At 42.6% G+C, this 24,635-nt stretch overlaps 1 protein-coding gene across 1 annotated transcript; it reads left to right on the forward strand.

Moving 5' to 3' along the window:
- Positions 1-506: 506 nt before the first annotated feature.
- On the forward strand, positions 507-23,301 carry LOC118427331 (HEAT repeat-containing protein 5B-like; the record flags this gene model as incomplete). Its single annotated transcript, XM_035837071.1, is given in 39 exon segments — positions 507-643; positions 2,013-2,224; positions 2,656-2,704; positions 3,330-3,389; positions 5,454-5,603; positions 5,915-6,083; positions 6,219-6,370; positions 6,534-6,632; positions 6,997-7,147; positions 7,386-7,538; positions 8,069-8,192; positions 9,171-9,409; positions 9,658-9,810; positions 10,009-10,108; positions 10,352-10,461; positions 10,716-10,879; positions 11,019-11,093; positions 11,212-11,418; positions 11,943-11,972; positions 12,485-12,553; positions 12,704-12,825; positions 12,977-13,136; positions 13,598-13,787; positions 14,132-14,301; positions 14,675-14,858; positions 15,143-15,301; positions 15,991-16,094; positions 16,312-16,459; positions 16,740-16,843; positions 17,033-17,110; positions 17,290-17,358; positions 17,613-17,792; positions 18,065-18,509; positions 18,633-18,905; positions 19,150-19,434; positions 19,752-19,979; positions 20,441-20,592; positions 20,817-21,027; positions 21,408-23,301. Coding segments are annotated over 39 exon segments (6,168 nt in total). The 3' UTR covers positions 21,722-23,301.
- Positions 23,302-24,635: the final 1,334 nt, after the last annotated feature.

A 24,635-nucleotide genomic window follows, 5' to 3' on the forward strand; every position in this document is an offset into this window, starting at 1 on the left:
TCTTAGGGTTGGACTAGTTCCATGTCATTAATGTTTTATAGCAGAACTCAGAGCAATTTGTCCTGTTGTGAGTTGATAGTGATTTGTAGAAATAATATTGTATATTTGTATATGTCGACCTAAGCAGCCTATGGTCTGTATATGCTGTGTTTTAGATATGTATTTGCTGCTCTGCCCTGTGTCATCATGTTAATGCCTTGCAACACAGATAGAATTTCAGTACCAAGGACAGGGTATGGGGCTGACAAAGTTGAAGTAGACAGATGCTATAGCCTTGATTGAATCAATGTCAGGAAACAAGGTGTTAGGTAAGTCAATAATAGAGCAGACCTTACCAAATTACAGGGGACTTTATCGTTTGTCTGGTTGTCAATGTCTGCAGCTACTTGTGTCTGGGTGATTACACCTCATGTCATTCCACGGGAAGCAGGAGGGCTTAACGGCCGCACCTTTTTGTTCCAGATGTAGAGCTGTGATTGTCTAAGGTACCAACTATCGATACTGAGAGAAGGGAAAGATGGAGCTTGCTCACAGCCTGCTGCTGAACGAGGAGGCTCTAGGCCAGATCAACGAGGCCAAGCGCCCCATCTTCATCTATGAGTGGCTGCGCTTCTTGGACAAGGTGTTGGCTGCAGCTCATAAGGTACTCCAGTTTTAGTTATCCTTATCTGCTGTGCCTTGGGTGTCGGCATATCTTGTAGGAATAAATTCATTTTCTTGCAGATTTGGTTGTGACTTCAACTTGTAAGTATTATTAGTACTTATGGACTGTTGTTTAATACTGTTTAGTTACCTCCATGAAATGTCATGGAATGGAGGTTATATTTTCTGTTATGTGTCTCTGTCTGTGTAGATGATTACCCAAGAACGGCTGGATGGATTGGTTTCATACTTGTTGTGTTGGTGGGGTGTGATGAAAGCTCGAATCGATGAGATTTTGGGAGCCGTATCTGTCGTTATAGTCGATGTAATAATATCAGAAATCACCCCTATATTTGAGATATATTGGTACAGGCATCGTGCTTTATGTGTTTGTTAATGGGCTTAGCTCCAAGCAGATGGTGAGGTGACAGCTGTTTGGGGAACCCCGAGTTTTTTTAATATGATAATTAGTTTTATTTATGTCTGCTTAGGATATCATGGAGATGTGAAGCGTAAGTATAATTGTAAGAAGTTGAGGTACATTTAACGATAATGCTTAACAGGTATGGATATCTCACATACTGTACTGCTGATTTGAGTGACATGGTGATTAAAATGCCATTAGGTCCTCTCATCTGGGTTGGGTGTCAGAAGTTTTATGGGCGATACAGATGTTCTGATTTTGTTATGATAAGGGACAGTTGTTAGTTGTCTCTTTCATAGCCAATGGTACTTGTTTTTTAGCAGACGGGGTTGGCGTCAAGTATTCATCTTACAGTTGGTGTAGGGCTGTCAGAGGAAAGTGTGCATCTCGTTTTTGTACCGTGTGAACAGCTGATGTTATGACATATTGGTGGAAAATCAAATCACCATCTGACTAAAGTTGGCCACATCCCTTCTTCTTTCTGAGTTTCCCAACTTCCTCCCACCACACAGCTCTGAGGCACATAGTCGAATCTCAATAATGCTGACAACGTTAGACATTTTAAATGCCAAACATCAAGCTTAAGGAACACCACGCTACCATATGCTGTCGACCTCTTAAATGCACATTACACAATTAAGTGACACATTTTGATAATTAATAATCAGATGGAAATCCTCTGTGTCATTAAATAAATACACCACTACTTTCCCATAACATTTATATCATATAACCATTACTCTCAAATACAACCGACTATATACATACATACCATCCACAAAAAAGCAATAAATATTTCATGGAGGTATGAGGTCCCCGAACTCTAGTTTGTATTGTTTTCTTACTGCAATGGTTATGAAGAGTCACTCAAGCATACAGCATTAATACAAGTGTCTTTTTTTTGTTATCTTGAATATGTGTTTTATTATGCTTCTGTTTTCAAAAGGCCGATGTGAAAGAGCACCAGAAAAAGCTAGTGGAGCAGCTGAATGCACAGATGCACTGTTCACCTGGTCCTCCGACCCGTAAGCTGCTGGGGAAGTGCCTGGCCAACCTGTACAGTGTGGGAGACACCTATTCACTGTTCGAAACAGTCAACAACTGTGTGGATATTCTGAAAAACAAGGATGACTCGCCCAGCTATCTCCCCACTAGGCTGTAAGTTTTACTTCTTTGCTTTTTTTGTCAGTTGACAAATCTGTAGGGAATTGTTTTGTACTAAACATTACATTACAAACTGAATACAAATAGAAGTATCATGAAGTGGATGAAAAATTCGATTTTTTGCCCACAAGCATTCAGATGTTCTATGACATACAAGTCGACTTCAAGACAATAACATTTGCTGTTACTAGGCCTCTATGGAATTAGTTTTGGGTATTATACTTTTAGTAGAGTATTTTGCCAACTTTGTGCTTGAAAGTATTGCACGAAATGCAGATGCTTACAGATTTTCAACTTAAAATTTACAGTATCTGATAAATGAATTAGGAATGAAACGTGTTGTTCATGATGACAAATGTGTGAAGTAAAATGATCATCTTTAAAAATTCGCTTTTTTAATGTGCACACAAATTCTTTCTTTTCAGAGCTGCCGTAGAAATCTTAGGGGCTATACATGAAAAAATGGGCCGGATGGTAAGGTGTTTTTTTTTTTCAAAATCTACCTGGTAAAGATTCTAAATCTAATGCATGCATACTTTGTTATGAGGTAATTGTGTACTGATTCAAAGGTAGACATGCCATAATGCCTGCAAGACATCAGTCATTGTGACAGCTTTGTACCCAGTGTTCATTTGTTCTGTTCATAAATCAATTCTGCATGGTAGGCATATTGTCTGGAATGTTGATGACTAGAAATTATGTTCCATTTTTAGATTTTATGCGATAAATTTAATATCACAGGATATAACATTATCAAAAGTGGATATTTTCATCACATGCAGTTTAAGTAAGTATATTGCATCATATATTTTGTAAATGACAGCTCCTTTTATGACTTAGGTATTTTATACATTGCATTTTGTTACCTTAGATGAATCGGACCTGACTCTTAAGTCTTGAGTGTTTTATTTTTTATTTAATTGAGATTAATGTTGGTAGTATTTTGTGGAATTTTGGCTCTAAAATGCATAAGTATTAAATGATGAATGATAATTTCATCCTCTAGCCTTCCTATTTGGCCATTAAATCACCTACAAATACTATTATTGTTTTGTGTTGTGCTGCTTGCTTTCATATTGTCTTTATATTTCTTGCACAGGTTGGAAGCTCATTCATTGATACAGTGCAAACCCTGCTCAAAGCTATGAAAAATGCAGAGGTAGGTGGTTTGCATGTTCCATTGTAGGTGTGGTGCCAGACTGAGTGATGAGATGTGCATGCTGTTGAAGATATTGAGTGTGGTCAATTGCATTTTTGATGCACCAGTGAATGTGACGTTGGCAGCACTTTGATTGCACATGATTGCACTGAGGCATTTGTGGATAACAGACTTGACTTTCCCGTACAATGTCATAGATGGTGGTTGGGCAATTAAATCTAGAGTAGCTGTTGAAGAATATAGTCAAAAATTGCACACTGAACACAATCAGTAAGCTTTGTATCATGATAATGAACAGTGAGATAATGGACAGTTAGTAGGTAGATGCCCAATGTTTCCTTGCTATTTTGTTTTTCCTTCACATTTTCTTGTACTACACTTTTGTTATTCATATAGAAATGATGGGTAAACTTTCATTAGGCTATCATGTTTTTGTGCAAAATCATGAAACCTTGTGAATTTTTTTAGGTCAGCCTTTTTCTCAATGTTATATATAAAATCACATCAAGTATAGGCAAATGCTTTTATAGTACCATTACTTTCAATCATGTTTTCTCTACATCATAACTTGTAATATATCTCATCTTAACTTGTCATATATGTGACATAAGCCTGTCCATTATTCCACTGCTCACATTCATAGTACTTTTGAGTTGCACAACCTCATTTGCACAAGATTATCCAAACTAGCAAGGTTTGATCACTTTTGTTTGACTGAAATTTTTATCTCAATTTCAAATGCGTGCTGCTATGCTGTATGAACCCACCACTGGGTAAGTTGAGATGCTGTGCTTTCCTAGTGGTGCAGTAACGACAAGGGCTTCTGGTGCAAGTTATGACAGATGAAGGAGAGGCACTGGCAGATGCTTCCTCCCACTTATAGATGATTGTCGCAATGACAAGCAGACTGGTACAATCATAGGGCAAAAGATGAACTTCATTCATTTATGCATGCCTACCTCAAGGATAATGCCGCGTCATTATTTGATAAGAACCAGACTCCGTATTTCAATGAGACGTGAGCTTTAAAAAGCAGAAAGCTGGTCTTCTGGCTTGATCCATTATCATGCAGGACAGCAGTGGCAACATGTCGTTCTGAATTAGAATTCAGATTAGAAATACTCCTACTTTCAGATGTTATGTGGTAGTAGGGGGTGGAATATTGCAGGCAGAATGGCAGGTCCAATTGATTCAGCTGTCTTTCAAATTGTCTAATACGCAATGAATGTATTCATAACCTGTCACAGAGGTCTGAAGCAATTGTGCATTTACTTTTCATTTTATCTATTAGTATTACAATTGAAGGAATGGAAGTATATCAAGTATCCCAGGCTTTTGGAGAAAAAAATCAAAGCAACCCATCCAGATGTATGATTGGAGTTTGTCTTTCTTTATTGAGGATCACCTGCCATATGTACAAAATCCGGAGCAGGTTTGAAATAATTGCAGATTTGCTTTCCCATCAACTTTGGCCATGATCAAATCCCATGATCTAATGGAGATCCACCAATCACTGTCAGTCTGCTGTTCCAGACATGAAGTTTTTGCAGATGCGAATGCCTCTCCCCATCTGTCTATCCAAAAGGGACAGCTGGCTGCTTTTTACCTGCTAATAGCTATCACATCAAATCTTATTTCACTTTGAGATAACATTGCACAGGGATTCCTCCATCTTGGTACTGTTACAGACCTTCAGTCTGACCAATTCCAAATGATAATTTGAATGCATCCATCCTGCTGATCCAAAAATCCAAAAGATTTTATTTTGTAAACCAGAAAGGTCTGGCTATCATGAACTTTGGTGGAGGAACCTATTATATTAATAAAATTAAGTTGCATATTGTTTGATATGCTTTTCCTTTACTGCATGTTTTGTTGATTTGCTTTTTCTCAATTTAATAGGTCGTGGTAAGTTTTATTTCCCATAGTAGCTGTTTGCTGATGATTTCAAGTACTGATTTCTTTGCTACAAAACAGATCACTGCCACACCCCAACCTTACTGTATGCACAGCAATGATTATTTTCCCTGTGGTGTGATTCTCACGGTGTGATGTAATCCCCAGTCTCAGGGTCGATGTGAGATCATGCTTGCCCTGGAGAAGATCCTGATGGGCCTGGGGTCAGCAGCGGCCTCTCAGCACAAGGACATCTACAAGGTGGCTCGGGGCTGTCTGGTGGACAGGTCACTGGTGGTCAGGGTGGCTGCTGCCAAGGTCAGTCATATTGCTGGGTTTTCTTGTTTCTGTGGTTTCAATAATCTCATTGTCAGTCTAGATATAGATACAAAACAAAAACAAGGAAAACAACAACAAAGATGACTGCTTGAAATGAAGGATTTATTGAAAGTCATGATTATCACCTCACCTGCATATAGTTGCATGAATATGATACAGTCTATATAATCAGTGACCTTTTGTCCAGTTTCACTGCTTTGGGGCCATCCATGTCCCAATTCAAGCAATATGCCATGCTAAGTTTATTTCTTCAACCCACCTCATGTTGATGGCCTGATATTCTATTGCAGTGTCTGACCCAGCTTGTGAATGAAGCTCCCTTCATGTACACCAGCGAGCTGGACCGAGTGGCCTCGCTCTGCTTCCAGGCCATGGACGGCTCAAACTACGACGTCCGCTGTGCTGTGGCCAGACTTCTAGGTGTCACCATGGCAGCACCCTTCACTCCAAAGGCGACCAGTAAGTCTTTCAATATCTACCAAAGCTTAACTGATCCTTTATGCATTTAAAGTCTTGTATTTCTGTGCCATCTTCCTGAAAAAGATGATCATAACAATCTATGTCATGATTGTCCATTTTCATGTCTGACCACAGCAGGAAAAATGAAGAAGCCATCCTTAGACGATGTGTTCAGTGTTCTGTCCTCTGGATTTCTGAGGGGAGGTTCAGGCTTCCTTAAGGGGGGCGGAGGAGAGCTGTTGAAAGGGGGAGAAGTCAGGAGAGAAGTCCGGGTGGGGGTTACACAGGTGAGATGCTCTTTGTGAACATTTTGACAGACATTGCTAGAACTAATTTTAAATTTACAGTGCTTCCAAGACCCAAAAGTTCATTTCATGCTAATCTTTTAAGATTCATGGAAATAAAGACTTCTGCCATGTAGTAAATGTCATGTCTTCCCACCATCCACAGGCTCATGTTGTGTTTGTGATGACCTTGGGGGGACCTTGGCTGGAGAGGAACATGTCTGTCTTCCTCACACATATCCTAGATCTACTGGCAAGTCCAAAGGTAAGGTTCTGTGAAATTCATGCTTGATTTGATGAAGTACAGTTGCTTGCTGAGTAAAAACAGCTTATTGAGATGTAGTCATGTGTTGTTAGACATAGAATGCTGTGTCGCAGATTTTTTGTTTGAAAGGGTTGCAGTCATTAAAATGTGATGATAAAGCTTAGTCCACAGTAGTTGTTGTTTTTCAAAGGGAGTCAGGAAAATTTCCCTGGCACATTAAAACTATATTTTTTTAGATACAGTATCTGTCCTTTATGTCACAACGAGTTGAAGATGAAACTTTCACTAAGAAGTTTTATCTTCAAATGGTTTCAATCAGCTGGAATTGTTTGAGCTACATGTCAATGTCTTGTTCTGTTTGCAGGCCACCCCCACCCATGTGGATGCTGTATACTCCAGGAAGTGTGTGTCCTTCATGCTGCGGGCAGTGCTGGGGAAACTGTTGGGAGAGAAGGCACAGATCGCTGCTGCCAGGGAACTCTGCCAGTTCGTCAGCAAGCAGATGGCAGTTGTTGGTGGGCTACGTTTCACCAGTATTACATTTCAATACAGTAAACTCTTGTTGCTGACGTTAAATGTACATATTGCCACCTAATTATAAATCTCAGTATCATGCAGATACAGTTGACACATTTCAGATTGTAGCTGTTGCTTCCAAAGTGAATCTATAACTCTAAAAGATAGAAATAGTAAGCATGGATATCAGAAGCTAAGTTTAGTGCTAATTGCCTTGTCCTGTATACCCATGTCTAGATGATGCCAGTAGTAAGGCAGAGTCTGATGGCAGAGGAGCTGCAGACATCTCCAACACGCAGCACTCGCTGGTGTGCGCCCTGCAGGAGCTGGGCAGCCTGCTGCAGAGTCTGCAGACATGTGCCGCACCTCTGGTTACTGAAGCGAACTCAAGTACGTCTGTGTTCTTTGGGTTGTATAAAGGATCCTTAAGTTTAAAGCTTTAAAGGAATGTCTAGCTTAATGTGTTTTTATTTTATTTATTATTTTTGGTAAGCCTTGGCCTGAGTAAAAAGTGACCAAATCCTTATCTGGGAAGTTCTAAGGATTCTTAAACCTTTCAGATACTTCCCCTATAAGCATCCATGTAGACTAAAGACATGTAAATCCTACATGTAGAGGTATTAAAAGTGGGTAAATATTCCAATCCTTTGGTGGGTATCATCACTTATATATGATGTCTAGCTGTATACATTGCTTGCCTGTATATGATATGAAGAAATGTGGTTCAAACTAAATGGATGTCTTCCAACAAACTTTGACCCAGTGTCCTGATGTCACACATGTGAAAAAAAATCATGTGTCTACAACGCTCAGGTCAGATAGCTAAAGATTTGTGAACCAAATTCTGGTGAGAGAACATTTTTGAATAAGAGAACAGTTTAATTTTTCAACATGTTAAGAGATATTTTATCATTCCTCAGGTATAATTGAGCCAGTGATATCAGTCCTACTGCACCCAAGCATTGCAGCCCGGCTAGCGGCAGCCTGGTGCCTCAGATGTATCGCAGTGGCCCTGCCCTCACAGATGACCCCTCTGATAGACAGGTACCCCTCTTATCGTTTTACTGTCCTACTCTGTGGCCTACTCATTCTTCTCTGTGTTGTCAAGGAATGCTTGTATGTTTTGTTGACACGTGTGAGAACATTTTGTGTCTGTATTATATAAGGTGTAATATCAAGGAGTGATTCCCTAATGATTTGTTCACAGATTGAAGGATTTTTACTAGTGAAAGGGACTAGTTAAAATAATGTGATGGTGGAAAAAAATTTTAAAAAGTACATGTAATAGAAAGTTTAGATTCATATAAATTTTTTATCAATGTGAATGATTTTTCATCAATCAAACATAAGACATGTTACTTGTTGGAACTGTTGGGATCTCCTATCTGTTGTACCTCGTTGCTGTTAATCATGATTATTTCCTCTTAAATGGCCACATAGAGCCTATCACTCCCATGTTGGTATTGCACCTTAGCATCTCCCTGCTACTCTACCTTTCAAGAGTTAGAGGTGCCTCACTGCTGCATAATTCACACAAACCACAGGGTTTTCTCCTACTTACATCCTCCATTTTCTTTCGTTTCTCAATGTTCATATAAAGAGGCTCTTGGCACCTGTGGTAAGTGATGTTAAAAAGAAGCCATACAGTATTGTTTGCTACGTATCTTAAAACACACTGAATGTTGTGTGGAAAAATATAGTAACATTAATCCCAGGGAAACAGGAACTGGCAACTGTGTAGAGATGGTTGGCCTCATGTGCATGGTGAGTCAAAAGCAAATTTAGTGAATAAGTAGATCTTTGCCCTTAGTCTGAGAGACGGCATTTCTGAGAGACACAAAGAAAGACAAAGTTTGCCCAGGCAGTTGATTTAATAGTTTGTAAAATATCTTGCAAGATAACATTTCCTATCAACCATATGCTAGTCAGTTGCTAACATTACAGACGTGCAAGAGAAATCTGTCGTTCTTGACTACTTGCTGTACATTGTTGAGATTGGATGCTGATGTGTTCTGTTCCCAGGTGTGCTGACCGAATGAACACCCTGAAGTCCTCCCCGGAAGCTGTGTCAGGCTACAGCTATGCCCTGGCAGCCCTGATTGGTGGAGTCCACCAGTGTCCGCTTGGCATTCCACATTCAAAGGGCAAACTGGTCTTCAGCATAGCAGAGGAGCTGCTCCGTACCGCCACCCAGAACAGCCGCATGTCCATGCAGCGCACTCAGGCGGGCTGGCTGCTGCTGGGGGCACTCATGACATTAGGTAGGATCCTGACCAATCCTGGGCTTACTGAGGGAAATGGACATGTATGTAGATATAGCTTCTGGTCTAGAGACTGGGTCTCTCTTCCTGGTGAAGATTTTTCAGCCATATCTACAGATTAGTAAAAATCTACAGGTTTCCTGGTATCTAAATTTTGGGGTTATGTTTCTTGACAGAACATACATGTACAAATGCATTTTGCCACCTTATTGTACATGCTGCTGAAAGTAAACTGATTCCATTCCCAGGTCCACCCTCTGTGAAGCCCCATGTCCCCCGGATGCTGCTGCTCTGGAGAAATGCCTTCCCTCGGTCCAAGCAGGAGCTAGAGGGGGAGAAGGCTCGGGGAGATGCCTTCACCTGGCAGGTCACCTTAGAGGGGAGGGCAGGGGCGCTGTGTGGTAAGATGGAGACCATTAGTAATTTGTTTTTTGTTTTGTTTCTTAAATGTTTGTTCAGTTGATATACAAAAATGTAAGTGTACTGTGTCTACCCTTATCTTATAGTTATACAGCCAAGCGATCATCTTATGCTACTGCACATATGTGTCTATACCATCATCAGTACTAAATGTACATCACTGGTTCTTCCACCCGTAGCCATGAGGAGTTTTGTGGCCCACTGCAGTGAGCTGTTAACAGACGATGTGACCAGAAGACTCATGACCCCGCTGGAGTGTGCCATGACAATGATGGCTCAGTAAGTCACAGCTTCGGCATCATACCTGTCATGTCATGTTATGTTATGCAGATCACAGAGGACGTTGATTTTTGCTTGATGCTCTAAAGATTGCAGTGACAGCTGTCATTGTCCTACCCTAGTCTCTTAGCTGCCTTGTGTTTATCGACAGGAAGAGTTAAGATGTACACAGAGGGATTGAGTCTATCAGCTGATTTTAAAATGAACCCCGTTTACACCTGTGTAATTTCTCCACCCTCCCAGCATCCCGAGTGTGATCAAGTCGTATGGTGCCCATCTGAAGGCCAGTGCTGCCATGGTCAGGCTCAGGCTGTATGACATTCTCGCCCTTCTCCCACCTACAGCTTATGAAGGTAGGCCACTTCCATTGTAGTTTAAAGCAGCTTTTGGTCAAATGTAATACAAAGCATCCAAATAAAAACTTTTGCAACATTGATGCATTCTTGCTGATATGCTCTGCTATTTAGTCTAGTCATGGTTTCTGGGCTTAAGTGTGTCGAACTATGCTGGAATCAGTGTAAACTTATGACTATGTTGAAATCACTTGATGGCTGTGTTAAGTACATTTGATATCATGATACACTGCCCGTTGTGTTCCATACCACAGGTAGTTTCAATGCCCTGTTAAGAGAGCTGGTGGCAGAGTTTACCCTGACAGACAACCCTGCCAACACCACCACGTCCCTGCTGCGCTCCATGTGCCACACCGACGACACCCGCATCCTGGGCTCCTGGCTGGAGGAGACGGACCACAAGTCTGTGGAGGACCAGGTGGGACACAAGATGATGTCTCACTTTCTTTACATCGTATCAAATTATAGTTTTTATTAACTTTTAACAATGACTTTGTGGTGTATTTGACCCCAGAAAAGCTTGATGTTGATAAGTGTCAAATAATCTGCCACTACAGCTCCAGCCCAACAGTGCTTCTGGATCAGGTGCTCTGGAACATGACCCCTCCTCAATATACCTGAGAGTGGACCAGGTGTGTTTCTTTTTCATATGATTTTGACTTCTACAAGACTTGCTTAACAACAACTTTGACAAACCAGTCTAAAATTGTTAAATTGCTTCATAACCATCCACTTGCCCTATCCCTTCAGACTGTAGCAGTCCCGGGCCCCCTCCCCCTCGGGGTTGCAGTGATAGATGCATCAGTGGCCCTGTTTGGTGTGGTGTTTCCCCACGTGGCCCAGAAGCACCGGCTGCAGATGCTGGAGCACTTTGCTGAGTGTATTCGGCAGGCCAAGTCACAGCGGCAGCAGGCTGTCCAGATGAACATCTTCACTGCTGTACTGAGTGCCCTCAAGGTATGAGACTGTTGTACCTCGCACACTCCCTCATGCCACCAGTCTTCTAGTGGCTTTATGAACCTGTGTAGGCCCTTTTTCCCATTAATTGGCATTTCTCCTTTGTAGAAAAAAATGCACAAAGTGATTTCTGTGTAATCAACATAATTAGTAAAAATGAAGCAATATCTGAAAAAAAATGTCTCCTAAACCCTTCTGCTCTAATGCTATAAACTCTGTGTAGATTTTATGGCTGTGTGATTATGATTGATGAAAAAAAGGGAGTTAGCAAGATAAGGAAGAAAGGGGGCATTGTTGTTACAGTCATAAATGCACATGGATATGTTGATATACCATCCCTCCCACACTTTTTTCTTTACACACTTGACAGCCTGCATTATCAATCATAACATGGCAGCTACATAAGCCTTCTGGAGTGTCTTCTTACTTAGATAACTTCACTAACCCTAGCAAAGGTTGTAATCATCACCTACCTCCATCACTAATCATCATCCCTGTTTGATCCATTTCTCTTACCTGAGCAGAAAGAGATGAGAAAAGATGCCAATCTGAAGGTTTGCTCACAGCTTGTGTTCTGTAGATTAAACAGGGCTCAAAGCGTCTATAGTAAATGTTTGTCAGTCTTGTCATTGTTTTTCTCCCTGTGTATCTTAAGTTGATGTGTCACATTTTCTACTCCTCTCAGTGTTAGCTTGTATCACAATCACCTGTCTGTGTGTGTGTCATTTTAAAATTTGAGCCCTGTTTAGCTGCTGTATTAAGGTGGATGCCTGGTCTGCTGGTGGTAGTTTAGGTGCAGCTGTACTGTTGTAAGGTCTTGGTGGTTGGAATTCTTAAAGAGCCCAAATTTTGTCAATTGTTTTTCTTCTGCACTAAACCAACACTTACATGTAGTGATTACTTCTCACATGCTTGGTACACTTGTGCTGCTTTGTACTTAATGTCCTAATGTAAAATCAAATATAAAAAAAGACCTGTTCACTAAGGTGATGGGTGCAAGGGCTAGATGTTAAATCTATTGTCCTCTAACATGTCAGGCACCTCTGAATATTCCCTGTGTTTCTAGGGTCTGGCGGATAACAAGGGTGGACTAGGGGGAAAGGAGATCATCCGCCAGGCTAATGAACTGATTATGGTAAGTGTGAGGTATTTACCTTGTAATCTATAAGCTATCTGTAGTTTTATTTTCTCCTATAATATCTATTTGTCTTGTTTTGTTTTGTGTTGTTATGAAAATGTTGAAACTGGTTTAGCTGTACTGACACTTGATTCTCCACTCCTTCAGAATGCCCTGATGAACCCCAACCCCATCCTGCGGTGTGCAGCAGGGGAGGCCCTGGGGCGTATGGCGCAGGTGGTGGGGGACAGCGCCTTCATCGCGCAGCAGGCACAGAACAGTTTTGACAAGTAAGTGTTACCACCACATTTGTCACTCAATGTTTGCTTTTAGTCGACTACTGTCTTGCGACAAACTTCGATGCTGTATTTCTTGTGTTATCTTTTATCCTGAGCCGTAGTCTTACTCCGTGTCTCACTGGTTGTGCTGATTTTATTTAAGGTTGAAGTCAGCCCGAGATGCTGTCTCCAGAACAGGACACTCCCTGGCGCTGGGGTGCCTGCACAGATACGTGGGAGGGATGGGGTCAGGACAGCACCTCAACACCAGTGTCAGCATCCTGCTGGCCCTGGCACAGGACTCCAGCTCACCTGTGGTGCAGGTGAGTGGAAGGGTGGATAGGGTGGAGCTTTGGACAGGAACCTGTGTCACAACAGATGCTGTGGAGATGGTGTCCAGCACAAGGCTTTTCATTGGGAGCATACTGTTGTCTTTACACAAGATGTCCCTCTCTGCTGAGTTGGGGTGTGGTATGGTGCTAGTGGGTAAAGGTGATTTAGAAGCATGACATGCATAGTAGGGACTCTTTTTAAAAGGTAGAAATGAAGAGATATACTCGTGCAGATTGTATCTTAGTTTGTTTGAATCTTTTTTTATTAATGAGAAGCTCAAGTTGGTCTGCCATCATTGAGGATGGAGTGAGAGATGAGTTTGTGAGGAGATAAGGGTTGGAAAAAATATTTCGGATGCTATGTTATACATGTAGTACAGTAGGTGTGTGTAAAAGGTTTTTCAACACCACCACTACAACACTAGTACATGTATTATTGGTTTTGCTTCCAGGCTTGGGCTCTTCATGCGTTGGCCCTGATATCTGACTCTGGAGGCCCCATGTTCCGTAGCTATGTGGAGCCCTCGCTGTCCCTGGTGTTACAGTTGTCCCTCACCATCCCCCCTGCTCACACTGAAGTGCACCAGTGCCTGGGCAAGTGTTTAGAGGCTCTCATCACTACACTGGGACCTGAGCTCCAAGGTGTGCAGACACTTACATTCCTGGTAGCTGGTGATGTGTAGTTTTTGTTTACCAAAACAGACCTTAGGCTGTTCTAACTGCTCAAGACAGGTGATGGCTTAAGTTAGTACATAGTCTAAGCTGCAAAATTATAAGCACTACTTTCCTCATGATTCATGGGAAAGGGCAATTGCTGACTATAGCTACATGTATTTGATATCTATATGAAACCATTGCTCAAAGAAAACTTAAGACACTTTTTTTCAATGATGTTTGATTATAAGGTGAAAAGACAACTCTAACAATAGTGATGTTCCAAACCTTAACTGTTCTAAGTTAACATGTGGATGATGTTGTTCCCACAGGTAACTCTGGTGCAGTGGCCACAGCGCGCACCTCCTGTCTGGTAGCCTGTGCCATCATGCAGGACCACCCTGACTCCCTGGTGCAGACGGAGGCCATCTCCTGCCTGCAGCAGCTCCACCTGTTTGCACCACGGCATGTCAACCTGTCCAGTCTCGTGCCCAACCTGTGTGTAAGTAGCAACTGGAAACTTGTTTATGATAAATAACTCAAATTTAGTTACAGATAAGAACTGTGATGGTTTATAGTGGAAAACTATGTTATTCTTTCCAATGAAGACTGGATGTCCTGCAAAAAATTGGTAAGCCTGTATTGTCTGTGTGTAGAAAATTAAGCAAAGTTTCTATGCCTATGTATAAGGTAGTATTACCAGGTATGACAAATTGTCAATGCCTGATATGCTTCAGAGACTAACCGTCTGCCATATGTAAGACAATAAAAAAAATTTGCACTATGTTGAACACCTTCTTGGCAGTAATATGTTTCAAGGTGTGAGACATATAACATTGAAGACATATAACTCGATCTTCTGACTGTTATCCCAGCGTAACCTGGGCAGTACTCACCTGCTGTTGAGGCGGGCGGCTGTGGCCTGCCTGAGACAGCTGGCCCAGAGAGAGGCTCGGGAAGTCTGTGAGTACGCGATGACACTTGTCAAAGACAAGGATGTCAAACTGAAGACTGGAAAAGATGAGAATGCCCCAGAAGAAGTCAACATCACAGAAACAGGTAAGATGAGTCAAGAGAGTAACAACAGATGACATACATATAGAGGATTCTAAAATTACAGAGAAAGTGTGAACATTATGAAGACAATTTATTTTGTGGTTAGCTTTTGAAAACAAAGTACCATGTAATTGGTTCTCTTCCAGGATGTTACTTTGTTTTTTAGTTATATTAATCTATTTTAGATTTCTATGCAGCCTTATTAAGCAAACTGATCCTGTCGCGGTGATGGGTCCATCTTTTTAAAATTGTATTGTGTTCACATAGCACATTGCTTGCCTCACCAGGTCTGGAGGGGGTGCTGTTCGGCATGTTGGATAAGGAAGTGGACCAGAAGCTGAGGAGGGACATCCATGACACCCTGCTGAGCATGCTGCAGTCCCTGGCAGCAGACAACCTGTCCCACTGGCTGCAGCTCAGCAGAGATGTGCTCACTGCAGCCACAGGTCAGGACAGCACTGTGTCTCTTCTTAACAGCACTGTATGATACATTGTCCTGTTGATTTGACAGATGAGCAGGCAGACAGGCATTTGCCTGTTTGCCTGACCTGCACATGACTTTTTATGGTGAAGGTGGGGTGTGCAATTCCTTCTCCACCCTCTCGTCTATTGGAGCACTAAGTCTCACAGGGGCAACTGTATGCAATGTGTGAGGCGGCTCCAGCAGATGCAGCTTTGTTGTTTGGAGTATCCGTCTCCTAGGAGGACTTCCGACCAAGGATGTAAGGGGTTCCTCCTACCCCCAACTCGTGTGTCATGGCGGGTGCGTCATGCCCGAACATGCCCCTAAGGCCTGTCTCAGCCACAAAGGCCTGCCACTGCCACTAGCCGCAGCTAGATACTCATTTACACCTGAGTTAAGTGAGGAAAGTGTAAAGTGCCTTTCCCAAGGGCACAAGATCGGTGACACGGCAGTGGGATTCAAACCCGCCACCTCTTGTTCTGTGCCGAATATGCTGCCACTGCGCCAGGCGGTCCCACGGTAGTACATGCACTGTTGTACTAAAGAGCATGAAAAATGTTAATGCTTATTTTGTGCCTCTGGTATCAGCAATATTTATATCAAAAAGCATCAATGAATGAGCTGTCATAGTTTCTGATGGTTTTTAATCACAGACCATTTCTATGTCCACAGACACAGGTGGTCCTCCTCAGCCGAAGACTCTGCTAGGGAGGAAAGATGATAAAGAGGACAAGGAGGAAGATGATGACACAGCTAAATTCCATGCCGGGGGAGAGGTACTGATACAAGATTGCTACCTTATCAACCTAAGGGACACTTGCTTTTTTATTTTTTGTTTGAGGGCACTTGCTTTTTATTTACTGTGAATTCCTTGCTGCTAAATCTGCTGTGGTCACACATGTATCTGGTAAAAGGCTCTTTCTGTGATTTTCAAAGTGAAGTTGAGCTCCATAGATATTGAGCACATCTGATACCAAAGATGTGTTTCCCCAGGCAAAGACCCATCCCACCGTGGCGCCCCGCTGGCCAACCCGCATGTTTGCCACCGACTGTGTGAGGAAAATCATCCAGGCCTGTGAGGGAAACCCGACCAACTTCGACCTGAGGAAGGCAAAGGAGCTGAAAGCGTCTAATCAGACAGGTAGGCCTGTCCCGTAGTGATGTAGGGAGCATTATGTTGGACCCATTTGTCACAACAATATTAATAATAACAACATCTCAATATCCTACACCTTGCTGTCTTGATCATTCATGTATTTGATAGTTATAGACACGCACACGCACACAGACTTTTTATCACCAGCTTGGGAAATACTTCTGAAGTACTCAATGCCAGCAAACTACCAATGGTTGAAACTACATTGCCAGTCCTTAACACTAAGTAGATATCACAGATTGATTGGAATTTTTTCTTTCCCCAGTGGACTTCCTGGTGCTGCACCTGTCTGAGCTGGTCAGGATGACGTTTATCGCAGCTACAGCAGATAACGACCAGCTGAGGCAGTATGGGCTGCAGGCTATACAGGTACACATAACAGGGATAAACAGCTGTCAATCATTGCTAAAAGTCTTAACAATTTAATCAGTGGCTTATACATTGCTATGAAGTAGGGATTGTTAAATATTTTTAGCAGGCTAGCATTTTCATACTGCATGAGTTGGCTTTCACTATTTAGATATTTCAGACCCTTATGATTTTTTGTTTGCTGTTCAGGATGTGATCACCAAGTTTGCAAAAGTTCCTGAGCCTGAGTTTCCAGGGCACTTCATTATGGAGCAGTACCAAGCACAGGTCAGTTTGTGAAACATTTGGGAAATTACAAGTATGAAAGTAGAACACCTCTTCTTTGTCATATGTGAAAAGATATTGTCATACAATGTACCATTCAGTACAATTTTTAACTTTCCTGTACTGCTATTCCTAACATGCTCTCTAAGATCTGTAATGTTTGTTTTTACCTCTCCTGGCAGGTTGGAGCTGCTCTTAGACCTGCCTTTACTCCAGACACGCCCTCAGATGTTACAGCCATGGCCTGTGAGGTAAGGCAGAGAGAGGATCCAATTTTCTTCAACTCTTAACTCTCTAACTCAACTCTGTAGAGTGATGAAAGTTTTCCCACATTTTGCATATTGTCATGAACATTTAAGATCTAACAAGATCCACCAGAAAGATTTTGGTGGTCGTGATCATGAAATTGTCGCGGAATCAAAAAAAGGCCCTATTGTACAGTTTCTACAATTAATGAAATGTTGCACGTTGGGCTTTTTCATGTTTTGTTCCATTAATCCACCAGGTATGCAGCACCTGGATTGCGAGTGGTGTCTTCGTGGACCTGAATGACCTGAAGAGAATACAGCAGCTGATGGTGTCATCACTCGCCAAGCTGAAGCGTGGGAAGGATGCTCCCTCCCAGCTGTACAGTGAAAGTGCCTCCAGTATGGAGAAACTAGCCGTGCTGAAGGCCTGGGCAGAGGTGGGCACATCAACAACTTCTGTACAAAATCTTTGCAATGCATTTTCTGTTGGGTATTTAAAGTTGGGTAGCTAAGCACATGGTAGCTGACATTTTTAACCTTATTTTCATCCATGTTAGAGACATGGTGTGTAGAGGACAGTGTTGAAAATTTTGTTCTGCTGGAGGGAATCATGTGCATTGTAGCTCTCTTGCCAAATTTATGTTGCTTACAAAAGCAGTCACCTTTGAAAGAGTAAAATGTTGAATTATGTTGAACTTGTCTTTTCCAGGTGTATGTAGTAGCCATGACCAAGCAGCCCCAGTCCAAGACTCCTGAGGAGGAGCCAGAGAATGACGAGGGTGAGCCTGAGAGCCTGCTGACCATGGTCCAGCCTGAGCTGCCCTCCCTCAGCAAACACTGGCTGGCAGCGCTGAAGGACTATGCCCTGTTGGCCCTGCCCCCAGAGTTCTCCAGTCAGCTGCCCACGGAGGGAGGTGCCTTCTACAGTGCTGAGGCTGTGGACAGTGCCAGGCCACACTACAGGAGAGCATGGCCACCCATACTGTATGCTGCAGCCCTGTGGCTGAACGATGGGGGCTTCGCACATGTGGCTGCTGAGAAAAATGAGGACCTGGGACCATTAGGAGCTGGGATGGGTGGATTTGATGGCAGTATGTTACAGAAGAAGAAAACTCCAGAGGAGATAAATAGTGACAGGTTCCACTTGATACTAGGTGAGCTACTTTATGGGACACAATAGGTTCAAATTTTCCTTGATTGTTACATGACTGCACTTAAGTTGTGGAAAACGTAGAAGTATTTTTTGTAATAAAGTCCCTTGATTTCCTCTCCTGCAGGCATTTCTATAGAAGCGTTGTGCTCACCCCATGCCAGCCAGCCCCTAGAAACTGTCTCTACATGTCTACATGCTATGCACAAACTCCTGGATGCACCATGGCCCAGAAGCCAGCTTGTAACGGATCGAGCAATTTCCATTGAGGTTCTCAACGTTCTGCACAGACTGTTGCTGACCCGGGATGCCCTCCCCATCCAGCTGGCTATCATGTCTGTGGCCAGACAAGTTATCTTGGCAGCCAAGGAACAGTTAAAGGACAACAAGAAACAGCTAGGTGACAAAAACTTTTTTTGTGTGTAAAAATCTAGCTAAAGAGAACGTCGCTCATGTTTTATGTAACTAGAAATGAAAGTGTTTATTAAGGAATATACACAAATTACTCTTATGACCATCCTTATCTTATTGTCATCTCCAATGTCTGTCCGCCGGGCCCGATTTGAGACCAGATTGTTGAAGGGATGACATTAAGATTTTTCGAACAATTTGTTCAAATCACTTACTTTGTTCTTCATAACCAGACTCCAAAGAGGAAAAAGCAGACAAGCTGGATGCTAAGGCCACTCCTGTGGGGGAGGGAGGGGACAGCGGAGACATTGTCCCAGGGAAGTCCTCTGTGTTTGCGGCCCTGGAGGTGTGCCTGTGTGTGCTGATCCGACAGATCCCGGCCCTGAACCCCTCCATGCCCGCCCCTGCCCAGTTGCAGAACGGGGGCCAGCGGCGGGGGCTGGGGGAGGAGGCTAACCAGCTGGTGTCAGCCGCCGTCGCCATCATGGCTGATCTACCGGAGCTCTGCTCACCTAAAGGTAAGGACCTTTCACATGCTGTTACTCTTAACCTTGCCTTAGTCAAGATACAAGAAAAGGTAATTGAGTTTTTGAATACTGGATTCTGTTTCTGATTCATATCCTGTTCAGAGTTCAAACTACAGAGACCATGAGTTGTTCATAGCTGACCTTCTTAAGGATGAATGGCCCATCCCTACTGACAAAAGTGTCTTTATGGACATAAACCACACAACTGCTGTAACCCCCATTTAAACAAGGTCGGTAGGTAGATAGGTAGGCACTCAGGAGCAAGTATTTGACTTTCCTGCTGAAGTGCTGATGTTCCTGTATTACAGGGAGTGTCTCTGTGTTGCCCACCATCCTGTTCCTGACCACGGGGGTCCTGAGGGAGACGTCCTGCCAGGCAGGGGACGCCAGGTTACCCCTCCCCGTCAGCACAGCTCTACAGAGTCTGAAGTCGCTGGCCTCCAGCCCACTGGCCAGGGACGATGCCTGTGCCACAGAGTGGACCAGGCTGCTGCAGAGCACACTGGCCACCATACTGGACTTCTCTAGCAAACAAGGTCACTCATCTCCTGTCATATTTAGAATTGTCACTTAACATTATACTAGGGAGATGATTTTATAAAACCAATTCTTGTCGAGGGACAATGACAAGGTTTGCTGTTTAGATGAGGAATTTGAAATTTATTTAGTGACTTGTACCATTCCAGTCAGATTTGGTCATTGTCAAAATGTGATCTGTATAGATCGTCTGCATAGATAGATGTTGGAGAAAGTGTTTCCATAACTTTATGGTAATCAGGGCTGATGGTGTCTACACTTAGGCTTTGAATTTATAGTGACCCAAGGAGTTTGAGGCATAGTGTTTGAGGCCGTACTCAGCTGAGTTCACTTCCCCCTCTAACCTCCCCACCCATACCACTAACCTCCCCACCCATACCACTAACCTTCCCACCCATACCACTAACCTTCCCACCCATACCACTAACCTGCCCACCCTTACCTGTTGTATCTCTGACAGATGGTTCTGGATCAGGTGTGCAGCAGGTGACCACACTCCTGGCCCTGGCCATGCTCATCATGGCCTCCCCACAGCAGGTCACCACCGCACCCAACCTGCAGGAGCAGTGTATAGACGTCTTCAAAAAGGCCTGGCTGTCTGACAATCCACAGGTACCAACATGGACATACGCTTTGGGCTACCCATATTCTCTGCCATTCCATCCGTTGTTGGAATAGAAAGAAATATATTTGTTCAACGTTCGGATCTGAGTTGTGATCTGCTTTGAAAATAAATATATATAGTACTATAGTTTTTGGCCATTCTAGTTTGTAGCAGTGATTTATCATAACTGTTCCACTGAGATCTCCCCTCTGCCTGCCCCACCTGTGTACAGCTGCAGCTGAAGTGCCTGCAGACCCTTTCCTCCATCTTCCAAGCAGACGTGGTGGTGGCCACACCCTACATCCACACCATGGGCCCGCTGGTGGTGGAGCGTCTGCAGCAGGCCAGCAGGAACAAGCCCAGCACAGAGATGGAGCTGGCCACAGTTCTGGAGGCCCTCAAGCTGCTGGAGACGTTAGTGGCCATGACAGAGGACCACCTCAGTAAGTAAAGTGCACCTCAGCAGGTGTTGCAGTGAAAGGGGAAATGTTTGTGGGGATTTGCAGTATTGAGAAAGTGAGTGTTCACTTTGGTTTTATTTTGCAGTTGAAACTGTCATGCAGAGATTTACATGTACTACAAAAGGAAAAATGCTTGAGGTGGTCACTGCATGTTGAAGAGGTCACTGTGAAAAATGCAAACATAAAACTGTCACAAACATTTCCCCTTTTACAGGATTCTATAATTGTGCTGTTCATTAGGCATTAAGCCAAAACCATTTATGTGTACTGCATTTTCATCAGGAAGTGCAAATTAGATGCTGAATAAGAATTACTCATTTGCTAGACACTAACTCACTGTCATCTCTCACTAATTCTGCCAGGAGTCCATCTGGTCAACCTGCTAGTTCCCATCCTGGTCAGTTATTTGGTAGACTCAAGCCTGCTTCAAAGCACAGGAAAACTGTCTCGGACTCTCCATGAAAAAGCATTGCAAAACCTCTTAAAGATAGGCCCCCAATATCCAGCTGCCTTCAAGAGTGTGATTACCTCTGCACCTGACCTGAAGGCTAAACTGGAAGCAGCCATCAGAGCCAGCCAGGCTAGCAAAGCAGCTTCCACCAAGCAGTCTAAAGCAGCACAACCTGCACAGCCCAGCATCAAACTTAAGATGAACTTCAGCAACTTCACAGGGTAAAGGATTCTTGGTGTAGACAGTAGTGTACAGAATGGAGGTGTGCAATGGCTTTGATTTCAAGTGCCATACATTGATTGATACATCTGTGTAATTACATGTAACTAAAGAAAATCTCAGCAAAGCTATCACCAAGTCATTTTCTGTATAGATTGATGGATGGTAAAAAAAATAGTGAATTGTAGAACTTAAGAGATGTATAGGAAAGCAGGTTTTATAGGTGTTTTGTATTGTACTGTCTGGAACTGTCCAGTCTTTGAATTTTGCTCCTTATATAAAGTTGTATGATACTTTATCATGTTTTTAAACGGATTGTAGACGGCAACTATTGATTTTAGTTTCTTTTTATTTTGAATTGTTTTCAAGGAAAACTCATTTTATATCCTCTTTGCTTTCTCAGCTTTGAGGTGCCTGTCCTTATTTTCTTTGAGTTACATTCAGTATTACTACATGATAGTGTACTTAACAGGGCAATTGGATACACACTTTGAGAAGGATGATTTTATCATATTACCAAACAAGCGATATGGATAAAGCAGCAACTAGTCATGTTACATGGAACTCCTGAATGTTGTTCAATACTGGAACTGTTCTGATCTTAGTCACAGGGTTCCTCCTTCACAGGTCCTTAGAGAAGGTTAATGTGGCAGCGGGACAATAATGATTAATATAAGATAATATAAATATTCCTTAACAGAGATACATGTACATAGGTTCATTGGCACCAGCATTCCAACATGGTCTTTTGCTTTGTTAATGTAAAGGACATTTGGCCCCTTTGACATGTAATGCCCACTGTGTTGCCCACTGATGTGGGTTCTTCTGTAAACATAACCACATATTGATAATTGTCATGATGTTGAAATATTTGTTAATGCTCACTTGTTGCCTTCTGCACCAATCAGAAGAAGGAGTAAGGTTCAAGGGCAGGAGGACTACTGGGCCATTAAACCCAGGACTAATGTGGCAATGATTCATCTGGGCTCTTCTGGCCCAAACACTTTTCCAATGGGGTCTGTAAATATTCAGTATGTTTTCAATGTCTGCAGTATAAGTTATCATCATCCTGCCAAGAAGAAGAAGAAGAAGTAGAACATGGAGTTTGTAAATTGTTCTGTGATTGAAACCAGTGGGAAATATTGAGTGGAATTGAATGACAACTGACCAGCCTCAGTACCACACTCTACAACACCCTGCTGTGAATGTTAGTTTAGCTTCACTACTGTTTATAAGTACAATGTAAATTGATGTATAGATAGATTACAAGCATGTGGTAGTTATCTGCTTTGAAATGGCTGTAAAAGAAAGAAAGCTTTGTGACCTGTATTAATCCTGTCCCAACAATAGGTACCGGTATGGATGTCTTGTGTGTAGATAAAGCATGTTAGGGAAGTGGTACTGAGGAAGGCCAGGATAAGTTGTGTTATCCATCAGAAAAAGCTGATGCAGTCACTAGTAGGATGGAAGTCTGGTTCTGTAACCAACCAGTATGTAAAATGCTGCTGTAATTGTAGAAATTTTAATGGTGCTGTTGTGAGTGGAATAAATCCTATATTTTGCATTAAAGATGATGTAAAAGCAGGCATTGAATCCTCTTTTTTGTATTTTCATTTGCCGAGTGGCACTCTTTTCACAGGTGGCTATTCAGTTGTTCTAAGACACCTACGACCTTGGACGGTTAACTCTGAAATTAGGCAGTAACTACGATAACCGTTGTTTTAAGGACACGACCTATATTTCATATAACGTTACATCCAGAATAGTGTTAATGTCACTCACTCAGTTCATGTTGACATTTTCACTATATCTTTCTGTTGATCCTTGATCCGGCAGGCCTATCCCAACCAAAGCACCACCATGCTGATAGATTTCTCTCCTGTGAAGGGACATCTATTCTCAGTGTTCACACAAGCAAACGAAACCATCAAGTTGGACACATCTGGAAAGGCACGACAGAGTCCATTTCCTTATTGTTAAACATTTGTATGTAAATGATGGCGTCAACCTCTTAAAGTCCCAAGGAGTCTACACACATAACGTTACACAGGACAATTCCGCAATTTGTCGTGCCAACCTCAGGGTTAGGGGTTCAATTCTTATCCAACATTACAGCACATCACATCACATTCACTCACTCCTCTCATCCTCAAGGCTGTGTTGCCAGGTCTCCCTCTCGACTTCCTTCCCTGCGGTGTCCACCTTGGTGAAGTTCTTGTTAGGTTATCAGCCGCCATATGGCAGATGTGATCTAACCACCCCCATCTGCCTTTCTCAATTTCTTGGTCGACAGGGAAAGGTTATATAATCTCATATAACGTTAATGTTAACCCCCTTGTGACCAACATACAATATTCATGGAGGTTATATTTTCAGTAGCGTGTGTGTGTGTGTGTGTGTCAGTGAACATAGTATGGATGGCCTGGTTTCGTAACTTGGTGTGTTGGTGGGGTGTGACGAAAGCTGGAAATTTTTAGATTTGGGGGCCCCCTAGCAGCTTCCCTTGGTACTGCAGCAGAACTTTCGGTTTTGATATTGCATGTTCAGAACAAGCTCTTGTGCTTGGGAAGAAGTGGCATGAGTTTGGTCCCCCTAGCCACTTAAGGTAAGGAGTATATCTCTAGAATAAAAAATAGTAATTAGGCAGATTGGGAGGCAAATTGCAAAATTGATGAGACTATCATAGCAGTTTTTTTCAATGTATCTCTTGTCCCAGACATCAAACGGTCTTGACATTTACGTGGCAGGTAGCTTTCGATGTCAGGACACAGTGGGGCAGGTTTGGGCCTCCTAACAGCTAATTTTGGAACTGCAGAGGCATTTTTGTCAAAACATTCCAATGAGAATAAATGAAGAAAGGAACGACGGATTTCCATCATATTGGGCATGCAGGTAGGTTAGGCAAAGACGTACACAATGA

Source organism: Branchiostoma floridae, chromosome 1, assembly GCF_000003815.2.
Source record: "Branchiostoma floridae strain S238N-H82 chromosome 1, Bfl_VNyyK, whole genome shotgun sequence".
Lineage (NCBI taxonomy): Eukaryota > Metazoa > Chordata > Leptocardii > Amphioxiformes > Branchiostomatidae > Branchiostoma > Branchiostoma floridae.